Source organism: Homarus americanus, unplaced genomic scaffold (assembly GCF_018991925.1).
Source record: "Homarus americanus isolate GMGI-L3 unplaced genomic scaffold, GMGI_Hamer_2.0 scaffold24694, whole genome shotgun sequence".
NCBI lineage: Eukaryota > Metazoa > Arthropoda > Malacostraca > Decapoda > Nephropidae > Homarus > Homarus americanus.
Window position 1 is genome coordinate 6,389,152 of NW_024732780.1, and position 25,186 is coordinate 6,414,337.

The 25,186-nt window shown below is 44.9% G+C and overlaps 1 protein-coding gene and 1 long non-coding RNA gene across 2 annotated transcripts in view; both read left to right on the forward strand.

The window, feature by feature from the left end:
* Positions 1-3,827: 3,827 nt before the first annotated feature.
* On the forward strand, positions 3,828-23,767 carry LOC121869001. Its single transcript, XR_006089492.1, has 2 exons — positions 3,828-4,018; positions 23,479-23,767. It is a non-coding gene; the product is annotated as an uncharacterized LOC121869001 (long non-coding RNA).
* Positions 23,768-23,818: 51 nt separating this feature from the next.
* LOC121869002 overlaps positions 23,819-25,186 on the forward strand; it is a 28,596-nt gene continuing 27,228 nt past the window's right edge. The window contains exon 1 of the mRNA XM_042370064.1: positions 23,819-23,889. Coding sequence (XP_042225998.1) covers positions 23,887-23,889 — 3 coding nt within the window. The 5' untranslated portion in view covers positions 23,819-23,886. The remainder of the gene's footprint in view (positions 23,890-25,186) is intronic.

Here is a 25,186-nt window from a genome sequence, read left to right on the forward strand (position 1 = left end):
TCGTCAGTTCAGCGACGTCCTTGTCTCCAAGCCCGACCTCCAGAAGACGCCGCTCAAGAAGATGACAGGCCCCCCGATGAGAATCCACCTCAAGCCTGGCGCGACGCCTTTCGCCATCCACACACCCAGGCCTATCCCCTTTGCCATACGGGACAAGGTGAAGGCGGAGCTCGATTCTCTGGTGCAGCAGGGGATCATCAGACACGCCGGTGAGGAGCCCTCCGAGTGGTGCCACCCTATGGTCTTGGCACCCAAGCCTGTAGGTGTTCGCATCACAGTGGACCTCACCCATCTCAACTCGCAGGTCTCCCGTCCCGCCCATCCATCGCCTACGCCCATCCAAGCAGTCCGCAGCGTCACCCCGTCTGCAAAGTTCTTTACCACGGCGGATGCACTACATGGGTACTGGCAAGTCGACCTGGCGGAAGAAGATCGCCACCTCACTACATTCATCACGCCCTACGGCCGCTTCCAACACTGCCGCGGACCCATGGGCTTCGCAGCAACGGGGGATGCGTACTGCCTCCGTGGGGATATGGCTCTGCAGGGTGTCACCAACTGCGTGAAGGTCGTAGATGACATCCTGCTCTTCGACGATGATCTCCCGGCCCACTTGAACCGAGTTCATCTGATGCTCACAAGATGTCGTGCCCATGGTATCACCCTGAACAAAGATAAATTTGTGGTCGCCGCCCCCCAAGTTAACTACTGCGGCTACAACATCTCGCCAGAGGGGATCTCAGCTGATGAGGAGAAGGTCAAGGCCATCAGGGACTTCCCTACTCCAGCGAACCTGACCGACCTTCGCTCATTTATGGGCCTGGTAAATCAGCTGGCCGACTTCTCCCCTAAAATCGCCACATCAGCCCAACCTCTACGCCCCCTCATGAGCCCCAAGCGCTCTTTCCTCTGGACTCCTGACCACGACCTAGCGTTCAGGAATGTTAAGAAGGCGTTGCTGTCACCACCAGTCCTGGCACCCTTCGACCCGTCCTTACCAGTGGTCCTCCAGACCGACGCCTCCCGTCTATACGGCCTCGGATATGCCCTCCTTCAAGACCACGGCCAGGGTAGACTGTGCTTAGTTCAGTGTGGCTCCAGGTTTTTGACGGACACGGAGACCAGATACGCCACCATTGAACTAGAGATGCTGGCAGTCGCCTGGGCTATGGCCAAGTGCCGCCTTTACCTGTTCGGCCTTGGGCATTTCACCCTCATGACGGACCATCGCCCGCTCATACCCATTCTTAATCACTACACGTTGGACGCCATCGAAAATCCTCGCCTCCAACGTCTCAAAGAGAAGACCGCCCCTTACGTCTTTACAGCTGTGTGGCGCGCCGGGAAGCTTCTGTGCATACCAGACGCCCTCTCCCGAGCCCCTGTTAGTCGCCCCACACCTGAAGATGAAGTCGACTGTACCACGGCCGCTGCTCACGTTCGGTCTTTAGTGACACACACAGCCACTTCTCTTGCTGACAAGACGACGACGACGCCCTCCATCGAAGACGATAGGACTCTCCAGGAGCTTCGCATCGCCGCCGCTCAAGACCCGGCATACGTCCAACTCCTCGACTACGTCTCCGCTGGATTCCCCACCAACCGCTACGACATTCACGCCTCCGCCCTCCCCTTCTGGAAGCTAAGGGATAGCCTCTATGCGGACGGAGAGCTGGTGTTGTACGGCCCCAGGATCGTCGTTCCCGCTGCCCTCCGCCGGCGCACCTTATCCCGCCTCCATGACAGCCACCGCGGCGTTGAAGCCACCAGGCGCAGAGCCCGTCAGACCGTCTTCTGGCCTGGTATTGACGCCGATATTAAGAGCACGGTTGAGGCCTGTGAGCCTTGCCAGCAACTCCAGCCCAGCCAGCAACAAGAGCCGTACCTGTGCAATGACCTCCCAAAGCGGCCCTTTGAGTCCGTGTCCGCCGACTTCTTTAATGTGGCCGGAAAGTCTTTCCTGGTGGTCGCCGACAGGCTCTCTGGATGGCCCGTGGTAGTTCCCTGTGGTCGGGACACCACCTCTTCCAGGGTCATCCGGATGTTTTGTTGCTTCTTCCGGGAAGTCGGAGTGCCTCTCCGCCTCCGAACCGACGGTGGGCCCCCGTTCAATAGCCACGAGTTCAAGAGCTTCGCCGAACGCTGGGGCGTCCACCACATCGTCACCTCCCCTCATTACCCGCAGGCGAATGGCCACGCCGAGGCAGCGGTAAAGTCCGTAAAATACCTCATCCTCAAGACAGCACCGACGGGGAACCTGGACTGCGAGGAGTTCGACAGGGGCCTACTGGAACTCCGTAACACCCCTACCCCTGCCGGACGCTCTCCTGCCCAGGTGTTGTATGGCCGCCCCCTTCGTACTTGTGTGCCTGCCCACCCCCAGTCCTTCTTAGATGAATGGCAGATCAAGGCGGACGAGTGTGACCGCCGTGAGGCTGCCCGGATGGCCCAAGTGACAAGCCACTATGACGCCCAAGCCCGCCCCCTTCCCAGGTTGGCCGTCGGCCAGCAAGTACGAATCCAGGACCCGACGTCACACCGCTGGGACAAGGTCGGGGTCGTCATGGGCCGTGGCGAGTCTCGTTCGTACCAAGTCCGCCTCCCCAGTGGTCGTGTGTGGTGGCGAAACAGACGCCACCTCCGCCCAGTGCCATCCTCTAGTGACGAACCTTCCTCCCCGTCCCCTGTGTCCCCTTGCCCAGACCAGGAACGAAGGTCGTCAGTTGATCCTCCCATTGTCCCTCGCCGCTCCCCCCGACTCATGGAAAAAGAGTCCGTAGCCGCTCGAGATTGCACTACGAGCGTAAAGGGGGAGGGAGGTGTATAGATATGTACATACCAAGATGTGTGAACGCGCCTGACACCAGGACTCTTGTTACCATTCGTTGTACCATTTATTCGCATGTCTGTATTACTACATATTATTATAGCATGTCTGATGTCCATGCTTATGTCTAATGCCTATGTTCATTTACTATGTCCCGATGTACTATGTCTGTACCGCGCTAGTCGAGTAATTAGAAGACCTCATTTATTGTCCTAGGAATGTCTAGCAACTCCCCTTGCCTGGCTAGCTAATTTCCCTCAGATCGGCCTCGGCCTACCTACGGTCCGGGGTCCCTAGTAATCGCTCCTGTATCGGTTGGCTATCACGCCCAGTCTTGTACACTTATTGAATATATCTACTGCTCGTGCCCTGGAGTTTCAAGAACCTTGTCTAGGATTACATCCACCACACCACACACACAACACACAGTACTACACACAACACACAGTACTACACACAACACACAGTACTACACACAACACACAGTACTACACACAACACACAGTACTACACACAACACACAGTACTACACACAACACACAGTACTACACACTACACACAGTACTACACACAACACACAGTACTACACACTACACACAGTACTACACACTACACACAGTACTACACACTACACACAGTACTACACACAACATACAGTACTACACACTACACACAGTACTACACACAACATACAGTACTACACACTACACACAGTACTACACACTACACACAGTACTACACACTACACACAGTACTACACACAACATACAGTACTACACACTACACACAGTACTACACACTACACACAGTACTACACACTACACACAGTACTACACACTACACACAGTACTACACACTACACACAGTACTACACACAACACACAGTACTACACACTACACACTACACACAGTACTACACACTACACACAGTACTACACACAACACACAGTACATATCCTGGAAGTTACCGTAGAATTATCACTAAACAGTCATGTCGTTGCTAGGAAAACTATTCAGATTGTGAGGTCCGCCAGTCGCTTGAGTCTGACTGGCTAGTGTAGCTTGACCGCTCCTCTCTCACTCAGTCTTGCTCTAGTACTCGTGGAGGGTGCATGTGGGTGGACGAATTTGGATGTTATTCTAATACAAGTGAACGGTTGATTGAACTATACGTGATAAGTAGATATTGTGGTGAGTATATTGTGTATTTTGTATAGAAAAGTTATCTATGCCGTTAACGATCTTTTGTTTAATTTAAATTCTACATAATCAACAGTTAGGATGAAATCAGAAAATACAACCCATTAAATATTAGGGTTCTTTATTATGTTTATCTATACCTCAATTCACATTATCTCCATAAACGTATAAATCCACAAACGATAATTAAAAATGACCGAAAAAATCACCCTAAACGAATTTACCGTATTTAATTTTATATCTATGGTTACTGCCTCCCAGATGTACAGTACAGTGCATTAATAAAATAATGTCTAAAGCTTGTTTCTTTTGGTAAATGTTGTATGTTTTGTTATTAATATTTTAGTGAGTTATTCTGAATGTTTGAAGTACTGTATGTTATTATGTTGATGTGTTAGTAGTTTAAGCGGTTGATATACAGTCCACTTGGTGTCAAACATTTTTCAGTTTTCCATAATAACACTAATAATTATAATAATACTTTAATAATTATACTATTACTACTACTAAAACATATTTCCTTATACCATAACTATAAACTTAGATATTTAAAAAACCTATCGTTCCTGATCTTAAAAAACCCAAAAACTATTAAATACCTCACGTAACTTAAGATAAAAAAAGCATAACCCATGAAGAAGAAAACACAGAAAGTTAACTTACAAAAATGACTAATAATATAACGTGGAGATTACACTTAATAAACTGTATGAAGGTCGATAATATTTCAAGGTTTGAAACGTATTTTTTAATTCGTGAGGAAACTAATAATAATCTTCCTGTGAGAGCAAAACCGGATATTGATACCGTGTTTTATATTAGGCTCGCGTATGTGTGGGGGGAGGAGGTGTGTGTGGGTGGAGGTGTGTGTGGGTGGGAGGTGTGTGTGGGGGAGTGGGTGCGTGTGGGGTGTGTGGAGGGGTAGGAGAATGTGTGGGTGGAGGATTGATTTTATTTTTTTATTTTGCCGCTTACAGCGGCTACTTTATTGTGCACCCCACACCCATCCTGTGAGTGGTAGCGCAAAAGGATTACAGTAGAGTTTACAACGGGTCATAATTAACCCCCGTTGTCAGGATATTATGGCACTGAATGTTATACAGTATTTCATTTACATTATTTGTTTAGTTCTATACATAAAGGGTAACTTATTCACAAATGCGTGAGTACAGGCGTGTGAGGCAGTATGTCTGGCCTCACACTTTGTTATTCACATTTGCGTGGGATTTGTATGTGTGTACGGATGTGTATGTGTGTACGGATGTGTATGTGTACTCTTATGTGTCTGTATTTATAGATGTATATTTATCCATGTCTGTTATCTCTTAGTGTGCGTGTGTTTTTACGTACACTAGTAACAGTACACCCACGGAACAGGTCACGGTAGGGTAATCAAAGGTCAGATTACACAACCTTATCACCCCCATCCCCCCCCCCCCTCAACCCCTACACACAACACCTCGTGACCTGGGTGGGGGAGAGGGGGAGGGAGGAGGAAAAAAAACTAATCTAGCCTCTTTGTGATATTTTCCTTTCGTTCAGGAGTGGAATAATTGGATCTTGGCGTGTCGTTCTGTCCCACGTCCGCGTTACGTGTTTATCGATCAACAGCCTTGTCACGTTAGAAGAGAATTCATGTTTTGTTTTTTGTTTTTTGTTTTTTAAGTCATTAACATCACAAGGACTGACTACAAACGGTACGTGACAGCAGGCAGGAGGGTTTAGCTTTATCATGTCCTGTGAACTAACAATCACATACAAACAAGTTCCACAATTCTTCGAGGTAAGTCTTATACTATCAACAGTACATACAGCATACAGTAGTAACAGTACATACATACATACACAATTCCTATAACCTCAAACTTGCAGACGGAATTTCCTATAATCTCAAACTTGCAGAAGGAAATACCTATAATCTCAAACTTGCAGAAGGAAATACTATTAAATTCACTTTGCAACAAAATCATACATTCTACACTAGCTCCATGACTACTGAGTTTTACTCCGGGGAAATACTTAGAGTTGTTGTTCTTGGAATTGTGTAAATCTATGACGTCTTGAAGCTGTTGATCTCATAATGGCGACGAAGCTCTTGTCGGGAAAATAAAAATCACTTCGTCACTATAATCAATATTCTGTCTCTTACGTACTTTTTAGTCTCGTTTTATGTACGATTTTATGGTATGATTACTCGTATATTTCTCGTATAAAGTATTTGGGTAGGGGAGAAATTTAGTTTGTGTATATTTTGTTCGTGTTGTATTTCAAAACATGGTGGTGTTCGGCTGTGACTTTGGTGACGCTTGAGATTTTAATTAATTTTGATTGGCTGTTAAATATTTCCATTGACTAAATAATAACTTAAAGATTGTGATATAATTCCCTCACGTCCGCGTTACCGAAATTTACGTCTTCTTATTCACCTAAAAATTTTTTCTCTTGGTTATAAAGGAAGTCAAGATATACGAACACTATTCCTTGCGGTTAGGAGCCTCGACTTATCTGGCTGCGGCTCTCGGTGTTGTATGACTTAACTCGTTTTTTTATCGGGAATTTTAAAACCTGTTAACCGCTGATGTTTTCTTTTTTAATCGTCCACGTCTTTACTATCTTCTCCCTCTCCTCTTCTTCTTCACCATCTTCTTTCTCCCCATCTTCTTCGTCTTCATCTTTTCCTTTTCAGCTGTTTTATGCTTATTATCTTTTAGTATAACATTAGTTGTTTATCTCTCCTCCTACTCCTCCTTCTCCTTCCTTGCCTCCCACCATCTTTATCCCCCTCCGCCATACTCTCATAATATCACCACCGTGTTCCTCAACCTTAACAATAATTAATCTGACATATATTAATTATATGGGGGGGGGGGAAAATATGGCCGGCACTGCACTCGACCGCTTCCATATCCCAAACTGTATAGTCAGGTGCCTATTTAAGAACTAGTTTAGCTTGAGGTGCACAGATAACTAGTTTAACTTAAGGTGCACAGAGAACTAGCTTAACTTACTGTGCACAGGGAACTAGTTAAGCGACAAGTGTAGTAAATTGTAAGTTGAAAATGCACACCTCGTCTTTCTCATGTTAGTGGACGGGCGGACGGAGAAATGATACAGTACTTCTTTTGGAGCATAAAATAATAATAATAAATAATAATAATAATAATGATAATAATAATAAAAATAATAATAATAATAATAATAATAATAATAATAATAATAATAATAATAATAATAATAAAAATAATAATAATAATAATAATAATAAAAATAATAGTAATAGTAAAATAATAATATAAAAAAAAAATAATAATAACAACAGCAATAACAATTCACACACAAACAAGCCAACCATCACTATGAACGACCATTGTAAGTAATAAGTGATAAACTATTCAAGTAATTAGTGTGATAATGCAGAGGCTTTTAACTTAATTAACAAGACCTAATCTAATCGGGACGCCCTTAAGTAAGTGATATGTGGGTAGCGTAGCCCTCAGTACTTATGAATGGTGATTTAAGTATTATAAGTGTTTTGATGTGCAGTACTTATGGTGATATAAGTAGATTTTATTAGTATTTTGACTTACAGAATTTATTAATAGTGATTTAAGTGAATTATAAATTATATTTTTTGTAAGTAAGGTCGAATTTTCAAGCATTATAAACGCGGTGTTAAGTAGGTTATAAGGATTACTTAACACTTAAAGAGGAGTATAAGTAAGATCGAAGCTTCTCATTCAACTACTTACAAAGACATTAAGTGATGTCTGAACACTACTAGTACTTAAGAACAGTGCGGTGTGTGTGCGTGTGTGTGTGTGTGTTGTAACCTGACCTAACCTAATCTTCATGTGGTACATAAGCTGGGGTGTCTAATCTTCAGGTGGTACATAAGCTGGGGTGTCTAATCTTCAGGTGGTACATAAGCTGGGGTGTCTAATCTTCAGGTGAACATAAGCTGGGGTGTCTAATCTTCAGGTGGTACATTTGGCAATATGAAAACTTCCTCCACCACTCACTGTCTTGTCAGCTTTCTCGATTACATATACCGCCATCTCGAGAAACGAAAAACGTCTGTAGCTGTCGCCTTCATTGATTTCCCTAAAGCATTCGACCTAGTCGACCACACTATAATCATCAACAAAGCTATCGACCTCGGGCATCGGAGAAGTCTTATACCATGGTTTACAGACTTCCTCAGTGACCGACGCCAAGCTGTACGCTTCCGAGGGGCTGTCTCCACCTTTCAGTCACTCACCTGTGGCGTCCCCCAAGGTACCAAGATGGGACCACTATGCTTCCTTATGCTTATCAATGATGACCTAAGAGAAACCTCTGCTCGCTGGAAATATATCGACGACTCCACCATTGGGATCAGCGTCAACAATTCTGCTCCCGACTATACCGCCTTTCAGGATTTATTGAACAGTCTCCAAAACTGGGCCACCAACAACCACGTCACCATCAACCATTCCAAGACCATGGTTATGCACATCAACCTCTCCTCAGACGTTGTCCCACCCCCTTCCATTACTTTAGGTCCCAACACACTCCAGGTTGTAGATTCCACGAAGCTCCTCGGCGTCACCATAGACAACAAGTTAAATTGGAAACCACACGTTAGTGAAGTTGTCAAATGCTCCAGTTTCCGTCTCCACCTCCTCCGCCGACTCAAGTCCCTCGGAGTTCCTGCACCCGAGCTCCTCAGTGTTTACTCAACATTCATACTTCCCAAGCTCACCTATGCCTCCCCCACCTGGTATTCCTCCCTAAATGCCACACAACGTAAACACCTAGAAACAGTGCAAAAGAGGGCATGCAAGATTATTCTCTCCCCTTCCTACCCACATATCGGGCAGCGCCAACACATTGACCCTGACTCTCACTGGACCATCACCACATTCCCCATCTGCAAATTTGGTAAGAAGCTTCTACACCATCCTCGACACCGGCTCCTACTACCACCTGAGATCCCTAGCCCGAGAATTGCTGTTCGACACCACAACAGCATCCAGCCCATACGTGCACGAACTGATCGCTATAAGAACAGCCCAGCCCCAACCATTGTAAAAATTATCAATAACTTGTAATAAACCAGTGTATTCACTCCCAGTAAACACTACTCCTTGCACTGTCACTATGTTGAAATGAACTGTAGTTTGAGCTTTTTCCCATCTAGTTATTATCTATCTTATTTGTATCACTTATACATTTGTATATTATCGGTAATTGCAACCTATTCCCCAAATATGTAACTTGTATATTTTCAGCCTTCGGCTGCCAAACTCTTTTCAATAAACCGTCAAGTTAATTATTATTATATAAGCTGGGGTGTCTAATCTTCAGGTGAACATAAGCTGGGGTGTCTAATCTTCAGGTGAACATAAGCTGGGGTGTCTAATCTTCAGGTGAACATAAGCTGGGGTGTCTAATCTTCAGATGGTACCGAGACAAGATGGACAATATAATGTTACCTTATCAATATTTTCTAACCTGTTCCTCTCTTCCTCTCCCACTTGGCGGTGTTAAGTGCCTCCCTCCACACACTTAAGTGGCCTCCCTCTTAAGTCCACGACACACTAGTGGTCTAAGTGTCCTGTTTATCTATCTATCTATTTATCTATCTATCCTTATTCACCTGATGTGCTTTGATTTAGTGGTCATGACGTCGTAACCATCTTATGACGTCACCTAGTGCTCGCCGTGATGTCATAAGGCACCCGTTGTGACGTCACCATCGCCATTGTTAGAACAAAGGTAGTGAATAAGATGATACCGACAAAGCACTTCCTGTGTTACTCATCATGGCGTCAACAAGTTACTCACTGACTCACTCTCACTCGTTTACTCACTGCAGCCCATCGCCATGCCGTATCTTCACGCTGATTGGTCGTTTTGATAAGAAATCTTCACTCCGATTGGTTGCCTCTTACTTGAAATGGAACCTCAACGTTGATTGGTTATCTCAAGTAGTGGCGATAGAGATCTTGATTGTGATTGGTTATTGTGCAATGGTATCTTGACGCCGATTGGTTGTTTCGTGGAGTACTGATGAGGATTTTTGAGCTGTGATTGGTTGCGGTATACTTTGAATTCGTGACGTGATTAATCGATATATCGAGGTGTAACTAAATCTTAATGATGATTGGTTGTTTCTTACCGGAGTCTCCTGCTTATTGGCTATTTCTCACCGGTCTTTTTCGTCGAGGAAATCATCGTTACCTATGATTGGCTAGAATTAATCCTGGGACAGAGCAATCTAACCAATCAGAGTTCATTATAGACAATACCATATTTATATACTGAAATAAATACTTTATTAGTTTATAGGTTTATAGGCTATTATCTCCTTGATTTTATTTATAACTATTATTAATTTATTATAGATAAGAGAATGGTAAACACAATAACTTTCCCGCCTTTATTAATGTTTACCTACGTGGTCTCTACACTGTTGCCATATCTTCCTCATGCACTGACTGTCCAAGAGTAACTGTAAAATATAACAGATGTGTAAAACTGTAAATAACTGCACAGTGTATATGAGATTTTTATTTCTTGAATCTAGATCTATAGTGTTGGCGCCTTTCACTATATTTACAGTGATTATTATGGTCACTATAATGATCTGACACTCTACCCTGAGCATTTATGTTCCGGGTTTCATAATAAAATATATACTATACTTACCTCAGTGTCGATCATTATCCAGAATATTGGTAAATAAAACGACTAATTCCTCACACAAGACACAATGGAAGGATCTCAAAGACTTCAGGCCACCTGACTTACTGTATCTTGAACTATGTAATTACTTCATTGAATCAGGTGTGCTTGAGGACATTCTTGCTGTTTATCCCAAATTTGCTAGCCCACACTGATTAGTCTTCAATTAGAATATGACTCCAATGTATGTGATCCACTGACCCATATATGCTGCTGGTGAATATGATGTATTTCCTTCTTTGTGTACGAACCTCTGTCCTGCATGGCAGTGAACAGTGGCATTACCCACATGAATCTGACCTATATATAGTGTCAATGAATATGATGCATTCTTTGTGTACGAACCTCTGTCCTGCGTGGCAGTGAACAGTGGCATTACCCACCTGCATCTGACCTACAGTATATATAGTGTCAATGAATATGGTGCATTCTTTGTGTACGAACCTCTGTCCTGTATGGCAGTGAAGAGTGACATTATCCACATGAATCTGACCGACGTATATGTATCTATGTGTGCGTGTGTGCATGTATATGTACGTGTACATGTATATGTGTATGTATATACGTATATGTATGTATATGTGTGTGTGTGTGTGTGTTTACATATATGTATATGTACTGTCAATGAATATGATGCATCTCTTTGTGTACGAACCTCTGTCCTGCATGGCAGTGAACAGTGACATTACCCATATGAATCTGACCTCTATACATATATAGCTGTTAATGAATATGATGTATTTCTTTGTGTGTGAGCCTCTGTCCTGCGTGGCAGTGAGAAGTGATACCATCCTCAGTGTCAAGACCTGACTGAATTACTCGGAATAGGCAAACTGTACTACAAGCTCTGCCAATAAATTTGTTAAACTAAAAAAAGGTGTACCAGTCCAAGTTGTGGAGCCAAGAACAGTACTAGGTCTCATAATAGCCCTTGACAAAACTATTAAGAATATTAAAGGAATCCTACACGGGCCACTGTTCTTCCCTCGGCATGGCCACCTCTAGCGAATGGCCATTAACTAAATAAATTAGATAAAAACATAAGTCAAATGCAGATATAAATCACAAATCAATATGAATATCAAGAAAATGGGAAAAAATAGAAAGTAATTTTCTTGGAGAATTAAAATCATCTTGGAATTTCGTCATTATCTAGTCCGTAAAAAGTCTGACGTAATTAAGATCTTTTGTAACAGCAGGATGACGCTAACACTCCCCCCCCCCCTCACCTCAACAAACGGACAGATTTTATCATAAATGTACAAAACTCACCACACGTTAGTATATAAATTAACCAAATGAATATAATATTAAATAAGGATAACTAAGTAAACGAAAAATTAATTATATATTAAAAGTAGGAAATAATTTTGTGACTACCAGCTCGTGTTTGTTGTTCATCCTGGGAAGAATACATCTACCGGTAGTGGCCCGTGACGTCATTCTTAAGAACAGTGACAGCGGAAAAGAGTAATTTCTCTATTATCCGATATAATCCTGTATAATCTGATATTAGTACACACACACGAGTAATACAGTATTCGTGTAGGCATTAACTGAGCTAGCTTCTTTATCGTTAAACTGTTTAATAATTGCTATCATTGACTCAGTACTATCGATCACCCGCCATTTTTTTTCCCACTGAATTTTTTAATAATTTACTACAATATTTTCTCCTATCCTTATCAAACCTCTAAGTTGTTTATGTCGTGTCGTGTTACTATTTTCATCAGATGTTAAATTAATTATAAACTATTCTAAGATCAAACCGGACTTATTTTGTTTCAGTAAATATATTCAACTTTTCACAGCTTCTGTAATTCTCTATAATTTGAGATTTTATTCCTAATTGGTTAAATTATACTGAAATAGGATTATAGACCCTCAGATCCAGTGGGGAATAATCTTTGATGGCTATTCTCATTAAGTAGTTTATTGAAGTTATTTCTATATCATCAGTCGCCAAGTTGGAAGTCATTTGGGCTCTCTTGGTGACTATTACTGTGGCGTCTGGTAATGATTTTCACCCTTATATCAATTATTATTATCAACCACCCACCCACCCACACACACACAGACACACACACACACACACACACACACACACACACACACACAGGTGAAGGTGTTTTAAATCATGATATTTAGTTGTTTCTGGACCAAACTTCTTACAAAGGGGTGTGCCTGTCTTGACTCACACCTCAGTGTCACAAGAAGTGTGTGTGTGTGTGTGTGTGTGTGTGTGTGTGTGTGTGTGTGTGTGTGTGTGTGTGTGTGTGTGTGTGTGTGTGTGTGTGTGTTTTATGTTCAGTATGTGTGTGTGTGTGTAATAATAATAATAATGATAATAATAATAATAATAATAATAAACGGTTTATTATCAGGAGCGGTGCCGGTGGCTGAAAATATACAGACTTACATTTGATTTAGACATAATGATATAATATGTATTGAATACATTTACAGGGCTGTACAGTACATAAATCAGGAGTTGTTTATTATTTTAACAATAGATGGGACGGTGCTGTTCTTATATCTATCGGTGCGGGCTCTTATGGGCTGAATTTTGTTGTAGTGGCGGACTGGGCGAGTTGGGCGGGGGACTGCAGAGAGAGCGTTGGAGTAGCCGGAGTATTCTGCGCCGAGCATGATTCTGCAGGCCCTTTCTGTACCTTCTAGCTGACGTTGTTGGGTGGAGTTGAGAGAAGACGACCAGGCTGGTGACGCATATGTAAGTTTGGGGAGAATAAAGGCGTTGTAGATGGTCCTCAGCTCTGGCGTGGGTGTCCCCAGTGACCTAAGTCGTCGTAGCATGTAGAGACGATACGGGCTGCCTTGACTGTGTTTTTACATGGGCCTTCCAGTCAAGTTTGTTGTCTATAGTTACACCCAGGAGTTTGGCAGACTGCACCAGCCTGGAGGATGGGCACCCACTGTGACTGCTGGGGCTTGCACTGGAGTGGTGGCGGTATTGATGTGCATGACTACGGTTTTGGTGTGGTTGATGGTGACCTTGTTCTCCGTATGTATGTATGCATGTGTCTTTGTAGTTACAGAAAAACTATACATAAAACAACAACAAAGAAAAAACACATTAATTAAACAACAAAAACAAAACACAAGCAAGCAAATAAACAAACAAAAACAAACAAACACAAACAAAGAAAAACAAACAGATCAAGGACAGTAGACTAAACACCACAGTCGTTTTAACGTTGACACAAGAGGTAAGTGAGTGTTTCCCAGACTGCGGTTACCTGTTTGTGGCGCTTACTTAACACCTGTCCTTTAATATTACTTACATAACACACCGGCGGGAAGGTGGTGGTGGTAGAGGAAGTGGTGGTAGTGGTAGTGGTGGTGGTGGTGGTGGTGGTAGTGATGGTGGTGGTGGTAGAGGAAGTGGTAGTGGTGGTGGTGGTAGTGATGGTGGTGGTGGTAGTGATAGTGGTGGGGGTGGGAGAGGTGTGGTGGTAGAGTAGTGGTGATGGTAGAGTGTGGTGGTGGTGGTAGAGTAGTGGTGGTGGGAGAGGTGTGGTGGTAGAGTAGTGGTGGTGGTAGAGTAGTAGTGGTGGTATAGTGGTGGTGGAAGAGTAGTGGTGGTGGTAGAGTAGTGGTGGTGGGTAGAGTAGTAGTGGTGGTAGAAGAGTAGTGGTGGTGGTAGAGTAAGTGGTGGTGGTGGGATAGTAGTGGTGGTAGAGTGGTGGTGGTAGAGTAGTGATGGTAGAGCAGTGGGTGGTGGGAGTAGTGGTGGTAGTAGAGTAGTGGTGGTAGAGGTAGGAGTAGTGGTGGTGGTAGAGTAGTGATGGTAGAGTAGTGGTGGTAGTAGAGTAGTGGTGGTGGTGGTAGAGTAGTGGTAGAGTAGTAGTGATGGTAGAGTAGTGGTGGTTGAGTAATGGTGGTAGAGTAGTGGTGGTGGTACAGTAGTGGTGGTACAGTAGTGGTGGTACAGTAGTGGTGGTACAGTAGTGGTGGTGGTACAGTAGTGGTGGGACAGTAGTGGTAAATATACTGTATCAGGAAATATGCTGACACATCCGGCACCAACTGGTGTGTGTGTTACATGGGGCAGGAAGACGCAGTATTTATAAACATTGTATTTATATACTGTATACAGTACCCTCTGGCCAGCTTACCGTACACCAGTTAGAGAAGGTAAGCTGCTGGACTCCCGTAATTTGAAATGCCAGCTGCGTGAAGTTAGACCTGGCGGCTTTTATACTATTAAATTCTTGGGTTGTACGATACTTTGTCTATTCCGCTCACTAGTCTTCTGGAAGGCAAGTTAGCATAAGAACGTGAGAATGGAGGAAATTGCAGCGGGCCTATTGACCCATACTGGGCAGTCCCGTTTACACCCAACCCCTATCGCTCATATATCCGTCCAACCTATATTTGAAGCTACTCAGCGTGTTCGAGTTAATGATGTTGTTTGGTAACTTGTTCCACTCGTCCACTACTCTATTTCCAAACCAATGTTTACTTACTCGCGCTTAAATCTAAATTTGTCTAATTTAAAACCATTGTAATGAGTTCGCTCCTGGTTGGATAGTTTGAATACCTTTGTAATGTCCCCTTTGTTTAGCCCTGACTTCCATTTATACACCTCGATCATGTCGCCCCTCGCTCAACGTCTCTCGAGGGAGTGCAAATTAAGATGCTTTAACCTGTCTCTATACTCAAGGTTCCTAATGCCCGGGATTAGTCTTGCCATAGTCTTGTCAGTCTCCTCTGAATTCTTTCTAGGAATTCTAAATCTATTCTGTAGTGCAGTGACCAGAACTAGACTGCATAATCCAAGTGAGGTCTCACAAGCGCAAGATAGAGTTGTAAACGCCTTCGACTTGAACTGCCAGAAGCACGAGGCATTGCTTAATTTCCGGTCGACAGTTTCCAGAAGGTGATCTGTCAGTGGTCCGTAATATGAAGTGCCAAAAGTTCGACGAATTTCCTCATGTCCGTACGTACGACAGTTTTGGAGGACGATGGGCAATGCAAGTCCATGTCGGTACTGCCGGACGTAAGATGCGTCAGGTGTATTATGACATGTACAGTATGACATTTTACCTGACATTTTGAAGGTGAAAAGAACCTAACCTATTTTTATTACAAGCAATGTACACGCGTTAAGTCATGTGTTTGTGTGTGTGTGTGTGTGTGTGTGTGTGTGTGTGTGTGTGTGTGTGTGTGTGTGTGTGTGTGTGTGTGTGTGTGTGTGTGTGTATTAATAACAACATATTCCCCATAACAGACTCTACCTGCATGGGCCAGTTAGGTTAAATCATTGTTATGTAGTTAAGAATAATTTTTTCTATTATTATTTATTATTTTTTTATTTTATTCATTTTATCTTCTTCGTTACTTGTCAGCCCAGTAGCAGGTAGATCAGCTCTCTGTTACACGCTGTTGGCAAGTACTGGGTATGTACTGGTTCTCTGTTACACGCTGTTGGCAAGTACTGGGTATGTACTGGTTCTCTGTTACACGCTGTTGGCAAGTACTGGGTATGTACTGGTTCTCTGTTACACACTATTGGCAAGTACTGGGTATGTACTGGTTCTCTGTTACACACTATTGGCAAGTACTGGGTATGTACTGGTTCTCTGTTACACTGTTGGCAAGTATTGGGTATGTACTGGTTCTCTGTTACACGCTATTGGCAAGTACTGGGTATGTACTGGTTCTCTGTTACACACTATTGGCAAGTACTGGGTATGTACTGGTTCTCTGTTACACACTATTGGCAAGTACTGGGTATGTACTGGTTCTCTGTTACACACTATTGGCAAGTACTGGGTATGTACTGGTTCTCTGTTACACACTATTGGCAAGTACTGAACAAGTTTGGCTTTAAAAGAACTGACTCGATGCAGTGAGTCACAACTTTCTCTGGCAGGTAATGACAACAGTTCACAACCTTTCGTCCAAACTGGTGAAGCCTCTGTGACGTGTAGTGGGGGCAGCCATCCACTCACACCATAATATATGAACACTTGACTGAATACTATCCCTTTGAGGTGCTTATAAACATATATTAAATCAACTCATTTTCCTGTACTATAAAATGGGCAATTAGTGACACAATGAACCTTTTAAATGATGACGATCTTGTGAATGTTTATATTATAGCAACATTGTCCTGAACTTGTTGATGTGTGAGGTGTACCCAAACGTTACTGGGGATCTCGTTATGTTGTTGAAGTAATGCAAACTGTAAATCATTATGTTTATATTTCTTGACACACCCTATACTGTGTTCCTAACCATCGAACGCTGAAGATTAAGTACCACAGCTTATTTCATCCGGAGATTAGGTTAGACTAGATTAGGTTAGGTTAGGATTAGGTTAGAATAGATTAAGTTAGGTTAGGATTAGGTTAGAATAGATAAGGTTAGGCAAGGTTAATCCTCAGGTGAAGTAAGCTAAGAGGTGTCTAATCTTCACCTAATCCATTCTTATATCATCCCTAACCTAACCTAACCTAACCTAACCTAACCTAACCTTAACCATGGATAAACCTTTAAGAATGCGGACCAAGCCTTTACCTCCTCTCTGTCATAGATCACACCCTGGCGCCACCATCATTTGTCCACCTGATATTATTCAGTACAGGAGACACATTCATATTCACCTCACAATCCTGTCATGGTCACCGCAGTGTTATTGAGAGAGAGAGAGAGAGAGAGAGAGAGAGCACCTGAGCTTCTTTATGTATAGGTAGAGATGGAGATTACCTTTGTGGGAGCATTTGAAGATTTACTTGTGTGGGAGCATTTGGAGATTTACTTGTGTGGGAGCATTTGGAGATTTACCTGTGTGGGAGCATTTGGAGATTTACCTGTGTGGGGCATTTGAAGATTACCTGGCATTTGACGATTACCTGTGGGGAGCATATGAAGATTACCTGTGTGGGAGCATTTGAAGATTACCTGTGTGGAGCATTTGAAGATTACCTGTGTGGAGCATTTGAAGATTACCTGTGTGGGAGCATTTGATTACCTACATTTGAGTTACCTGTGAGGGTTAAGATTTACCTGTGTGGGACATTTGGAGATTACCTGTGTGGAGCATTGAAGATTACCTGTTGGAGCATTGAAGATATGTGGGACATTTGAGATTTCCGACAGAAGATACCTTGGAGCATTTGACGATTATCTGTGACATTGTCTGTGGGAGCATTTGAAGATTACCTGTGTGGAGCATTTGAGATTACCTGTGGACATTTAATTACCTGGTGGGAGCATTTGAAGATTACCTGGTGGGCATTTGAAGTCAGCATTTGAAGATTACTGTGCATTTGAAGATTATCTGTGTGGGAGCATTTGGAGATTTACCTGTGAGGGAGCATTTGAAGATTACCTGTGTGGGAGCATTTGAAGATTTACCTGTGTGGGAGCATTTGAAGATTTACCTGTGTGGGAGCATTTGAAGATTACCTAACCTAACCTAAGGTGTTGAATCATCCGTTGAAATGTGTTGGGGGTGGAGATTATTGCTGTGATCCTGTAACTCTACCCAGATAAATGTGTGGTAAATTATGCGTGACAGAATTATATAAGGTGGTGTTTGTTTACATGTCTAGTACCGGGAATGGCCACCAGGTAGCCATTACATCGAATCGGTAAAAAGTCACAGGTAAAAAAGTCACAGGAAAAAAAGTCACAGGAAAAGTCACAGGAAAAAAGTCACAGGAAAAAATAAAATTAACTATCGAATTCTCACATTTTTTAAGGTTAATATGTCAATCAGTTTCATAACCTAACTAACCTAACCTAACCTAACCTAACCTTTATTACCGGCCACCATAAATTAATTGTGACTTTTTTTCCTGTGACTTTTTTCCTAGCCAAAATTGTGACTTTTTTTCCCTGTGACTTTATTACAGCCACCATTACATAATCATCCACCTGAACTTCTATTGTAAACATATTTCATTAACTCACTAGTACGAACTCTAAACTATCATAAAAAGATTTAAATTATCTCTCTTATTACACAAGTCAGGTATAGATGTTTGTATTACACTCACACATGAACTGACGTCAAACACAAACACGTCCACCTGTATGTGACCAGAGTATCGTCTCTCTGGTAACTGAAGCTTCTTGCAACTAACTGAGTAACTTAAAACACAGAGATAACATCATAATTACTAAACCAGACCTAACCTTAACTATATGCATTAAGCTTGAGTTAGCCAGCTTGAGTTAGCCAGCAGGTTAGCCAGCTTGAGTTAGAAGGGATGGTAACATTTAAGCATCTCTATTGGTCTGCTCAACTCTTGGATATCCGTAGGGAATAAGTGATAAATGAGATTAAGTCCACATGATATCCGGACTCTTAATGTTTATCCGGACCCAAGAGGATACAGTTGATGTGCTCTCTCTCCCTCACACCTCCCTCTCTCTCTCTCTCTCTCTCTCTCTCCCTCCCTCCCTCCCCTCCCCTCTCTCTCTCTCTCTCTCTCCCACCCCCCCTCCCTCTCTCTCTCTCTCTCTCTCTCCCTCCCCTCCCCTCCTCTCTCTCTCTCTCTCTCCCCTCCACCTCCCCTCTCTCTCTCTCCCTCACACCTCCCTCCTCTCCTCCTCCCCTCTCTCTCTCTCCCTCACCCCTCCTCTCTCTCTCTCTCTCTCCCCTCCTCCCCTCTCCCCCTCCATCCTCCCCTCCCACTAATCTCCCTCCACTACGTATCAGACATTGCTCCCCCCCACCAGGCCACGTCCGCACTGTACTGATAGATCTCTCTCTCTCTCTCTCTCTCTCTCTCTCTCTCCTCTCTCTCTCTATATATTCTTCTTCTTCTTAGACTTTCCACTATAAATTAGTGTTAAATGTTTGTGATCATTTACATACATATACATACATATACATACATACATTACATACATACATACATACTAAACAACGGCTCCTAGCACATATTTACACACACACACACACACACACACACACACACACACACACACACACACACACACACAATGACTGTTCACTTCTAACTCCTCCCCCCCTCTCCCTCTCCCCCACCTCCCTCCCCCCCTCCCTCTCCCCCACCCCTCCCTCCCTCACCCCCTCCCTCCCCTCACCCCCTCCCCCCCACTCCTCCTCACGAGCTCAGAGATGAGTTGATGTCTCGTGAAGTTGTGTAACCCTCCAGCACACCTTTCTCCACTCACCTCCCTGACACCCTTACTCCTCCTCCCTGCACCCTGACACCTTACCCTCCTCCTCCCTGACACCCTGACACCCCACTCCTCCCTCCTCCCCTGACACCCTACACTCCTTACTCCTCCTCCTCCCTGACACCTGACACCCTTACCTCCTCCCTCCCTGACACCTACCCTTACCTCTCCTCCCTAATCCCTGACACTCCTTACCCTCCTCTTCCCTAACACCCTTGACACCCTTATCCTCCTCCTCCTGACACCCACACCCTTACCCTCCTCCTCCCTATCCTGACACCCTTACTCCTCCCTCCTCCCTATACCCCTGACACCCTTACTCCTCCTCCTCCCTGACACCCTGACACCCTTACCCTCCTCCTCCTGACACCCTTACTCCTCCTCCTCCCTGACACCATTACCCTCCTCCTCCCTGACACCCCACCTCCTCCTCCCTGACGCCCTACTCCTCCTCCTCCCTGACACTCCTGACACCCTACCTCCTCCTCCCTGACACCCTGACACCTCTTACCTCCTCCTCCCTGACACCCCTGACACCCTTACCTTCCTCCTCCCTGACACCCTGACCCTTACCCTCCTCCTCCCTGACATCCTGAAACCCTACTCCTCCTCCTCCTCCCCTGACACCCTTACTCCTCCTCCTCCTCCCCTGACACCTGACACCCTTACCCTCCTCTTCCTTACCCTTCTCCTCCCCTGACACCCTTACCCTCCTCCTCCTCCCTGACACACCCTGACACCCCATCCCTTACCCTCCTCCTCCTGACACCCTGACACCCTACTCCCTTACCCTCCTCCTCCCTGACACCCTTATCTCCCTTACCCTCCTCCTCCCTGACACCCTGACACCCCATCCCCTTACCCTCCTCTTTCCTCCCTGACACCCACCATCCTCCTCCCTGACACCCACCATCCTCCTCCCCTGACACCCTCACCTCCTTCTCTCTCTCCCTGACACCCCACTCCTCCTCCCTGACACCCTTACCCTTCTCCTTTCTGTCACTCCCCATTCTCCTCCCTCCTCCTCCTCCTCCCTGACACCCTTACTCCTCCTCCTCCTCCCTGACACCCTTACCCTCCTCCTCCTCCTCCCTCCTCCTCCCTGACACCCCTTACCTCCTTTCTGTCACCCTTACCTCCTCCTTCTCCCCCTCCCTCCCGACACCCTTACCTCCTCCTCCCCGTCTTCCCCACAATCACCCTCCCCCTGACACCCCACCCCTCCCCTTTCCACTCCTCCTCCCTGTCTCTTCCCTGACACCCTTCTCCGCCTCCCCTGACACCCTTACCCTCCTTCTCTTGACACCCTTACCCTCCTCCTCCTCCTCCTCCTCCCTGACACCCCATCTCCTTCTTGACACCCTTACCCTCCTTCTTACACCCCACTCCTCCTTCTGACACACCTCTTACCCTCCTCCTCCTCCCTCCCCTGACACCCTTACTCCTCCTCCCTGTCACCCTTACCCTCCTCCCTCTCTCCCTGACACCCTTACCCTCCTCCTCTGACACCTATCCTCCTCCCTCCCTCCTCCCTCCTGACACCCCTTACCCTCCTTCTGACACCCTTCTACCCTCCTCCTCCTCCTCCCTGACACCCCTACCCTCCTCCCTGACACCCTTACCTCCTTCCCCACACCCCTTACCCCTCCTCCCTGCTCACCCTTACCTCCTCCTCTCTTCCCCACAACACCCTTACCCGCCTCCCCCAACACCTTACCCCCTCCTTCTTACACCCTTACCCTCCTCCCCTCCTCCTCCTCCTCCCTGACACCCCTTACCCTCCTTCTTGACACCCTTACCCTCCTCCTCCTCCTCCTCCCACTGACACCCTCCCACCCTCCTTCGACACCCTTACTCCCTTCCCTGACACCCTTACCCTCCTCCCTGTCACACCCTTACCCTCCCTCCCTCATCTTCCCTAACACCCTTACCCTCTTCTTGACACCTTACCCTCCTCCTCCCTCCCCTCCTCTCCTCCTCCTCCCTGTCACCCTCCCTCCTCCTTTCTGTCACCCTTACCTTCCCTCCTCCTCCTCCTCCTCCCCCTTATACCCTCCTTCCCAACACCCACCCTCCTCCTCCTCCTCCTCCCCACACCCCTCCTCCTCATCTTCTACCCCTTACCCTCCTCCTCCTCCTCCTCCCCACACCCCTTACCCTCCTTCTCACTTCCTGCCCTCCCTCCTCCTCCTCCTCCCCCACACCCTTACCCTCCTTCCCTGACACCTTACCTCCTCCTCCTCCTCCTCCCCTTACCCCCTCCTTCCCACACCCTTACCATCCTCCTCCCTGACACCCCTCCATCCTCCTCCCCTGCCCCCTCCTCCTCCTCCTCCTCCCCAGCACCCCTTACCATCCTCTCCCCAGCACCTACCCTCCTCCTCCTCCCCTCCTCCTCCCCACACCCCTTACCCTCCTCCTCCTCCTCCTCCCCAGCACCTTACCCTCCTTCCTGGCACCCCACCCTCCTCCTCCTCCTCCTCCCTAACACCCACCCCTCCTTCCCTGCACTTACCATCCTCCTCCCTGACACCCTTACCACTCCTCCTCTAGCCCCTACCATCCTCCTCCCTGACACCTACCCTCTCCTCCTCTCCTCCTGACCCCACCCTCCTCCTCCTCCTCCTCCCCTACACCCTTACCCCTCCTCCTCCTCCTCCTCCCCACCCCACACCCCTCCCCTCCTCCCCCAACCCCTTACCCTCCTCCTCCTCCTCCCTGCCACCCTTACCTCCTCCTCCTCCTCCCCCTCCCCAACACCCTTACCCTCCTCCTCCTCCTCCTCCCCAACACCTTACCCCTCCTCCTCCTCCCTCCTCCCCTGACACCCTTACCTCCTCCCCTCCTCCTCCCCTCCCCAACACCTCCCTCCCTCTCCCTCCTCCCTCCCCACACCCCTTACCCTCCTCATCCCTCCTCTCCCTGACACCCCTTACCCTCCCTCCTCCTCCCTCCCCCAACACCCACCTATCCCCTCTCCCCTGACACCCTTACCCTCCCTCCTCCTCCTCCTCCCCTAACACCCCATCCTCCTCCCTGACACCCTTACCCCTCCTCCTCCTCCTTCTCCCCAACACCCTTACCCTCCCTCCTCCTCCTCCTCCCCTGACTTCCTACCCTCCTCCTCCTCCTCCTCCTTGACACACTTACCTCCTCCTCCTCCTCCTCCTCCCCTGACACACTTACCTCCTCCCTGACACCTCACCTCCTCCTCCTCCCTGACACCCTTACCTCCTCCTCCTCCTCCCCAACAGGTATACAAACAATATACATAGACACTACAGGTATACATACTCAAAGGGTTAAATCATTGGAAAATTCTTATATAACCTAACCTAAACCTAACCTAACCTAACCTAAACCTAACCCCTAACCTAACCTAACCTAACCTAACCTAACCTAACCTAAACCTAACCTAACCTAACCTACAACCTAACTCAAACCTAAACCTAACCTAAACCTAAACCTAACGTGCTATCATTAAGTAAAATAATAACAAATTCAAAATAAATTCCTTAATGTTTATTTTTTTTTCTTTTCAGGATTTGTCAACCAGACGGAAACAACAACAACAACAACAACAACAACAACAAAACACGAACCGGATGTAAAGAAGAACAAGAATCAGTGTTGTGTTGTGAAGAAATACAATAATAAACTCCTAGTCAAGAAATTACAAATACATGATAGGTTGATGATGTAGAGAGAGAGAGAGAGAGAGTGAAAGTGAGAAAGTGAGAAGAAAAAAGTGAGAAAGAGAAAAAGTGTTGTATATTAAGAGAAGAAAAGATAGATAATGCAGAGGTGATAAAGTGCGTGGGAGGAGTGAGAGGTGAGAGAAAACAAGAGAGACAGAGAGAGGAGGAAGAGGTTAATGACGAACATGGCAGCGTTTGAGAGCTGTTGTTGCTGCAGCCTACAAGCCAGGCATCTTTATAGGGGCTCTCAGTATGGTGAGTTACTTACCTTTTATCGTTATCTTAGATTTATATATGGGTACTGTCTTGAATGGAAAGTACTTATATATAGGTACTGTCTTAATGAAAGTACTTATATATGTGTACTGTCTTAAATGGAAATCTTATATATGGGTACTGTCTTAAATGGGAAATACTTATATATGGAGTACTGTCTTAAATGGGAAGTACTTATATATATGGGTACTGTCTTAAATGGAAAGAATTTAATATGGAACTGTCTTAAATAGAAATACTTATATATGGAACTCATAAATAAAGTACATAGATTGGAACTGTCATAAATGGAGTACTTATAAATGGTACTGTCTTAAATGGAAATACTTATATATGGGTACTGTCTTAAATGGAAAATGCTTATATATGGGTACTGTCTTAAATGGAAAATGTATATATAGATGCTGTCTTAAATGGAAAATTTATATATGGGTGCTTCTTAAATGAAGAATATATAAATGGTACTGTCTTAAATGGAAAGTACTTATATATGGGTACTGTCTTAAATGGAAAGTACTTATATATGGGTACTGTCTTAAATGGAAATATATATATGGGTACTGTCTTAAATGGAAAGTACTTATAGATGGTAATTGTCTTGTATGGAAAGTGCTTAGAAATCATAGAATTGTCTTAAATGGGAAGTACTTAACAAACATGGGAATTGTCTTAAATGGAAAGTACTTATATATGTGTACTGTCTTGAATGGAAAGTACTTAGAAACCATTGGAATTGTCTTATATAGGAAGTACTTATAGATGGGAACTGTGTCATAAATGGGAAGTACTTAAAGATGGAAACTCATAAATGGAAAGTCCTTATAGATGGGAACTGTCTTAAATGGGAAGTACTTATAGATGGAAACTCATAAATGGAAAGTACTTATAGATGGGAACTGTCTTAAATGGGAAGTACTTATAGATGGGAACTGTCTTAAATGGGAAGTACTTATAAATGGGAACTGTCTTAAGTGGGAAGTACTTATAGATGGGAACTGTCTTAAATGGAATGCTTGTAGATGGGAACTGTCTTAAATGGGAAGTACTTATAGATGGAAACTCATAAATGAAAAGTACTTATAGATGGGAACTGTATTGGGAAGTACTTATAGATGGGAACTGTCTTAAATGGGAAATTATAAATGGAACTGTCTTAAGTGGAAGTACTTATAGATGGGAACTCATAAATGGAAAGTACTTATAGATGGGAACTGTCTTAAATGGGAAGTACTTATAGATGGGAACTGTCTTAAATGGGAAGTACTTATAAATGGGA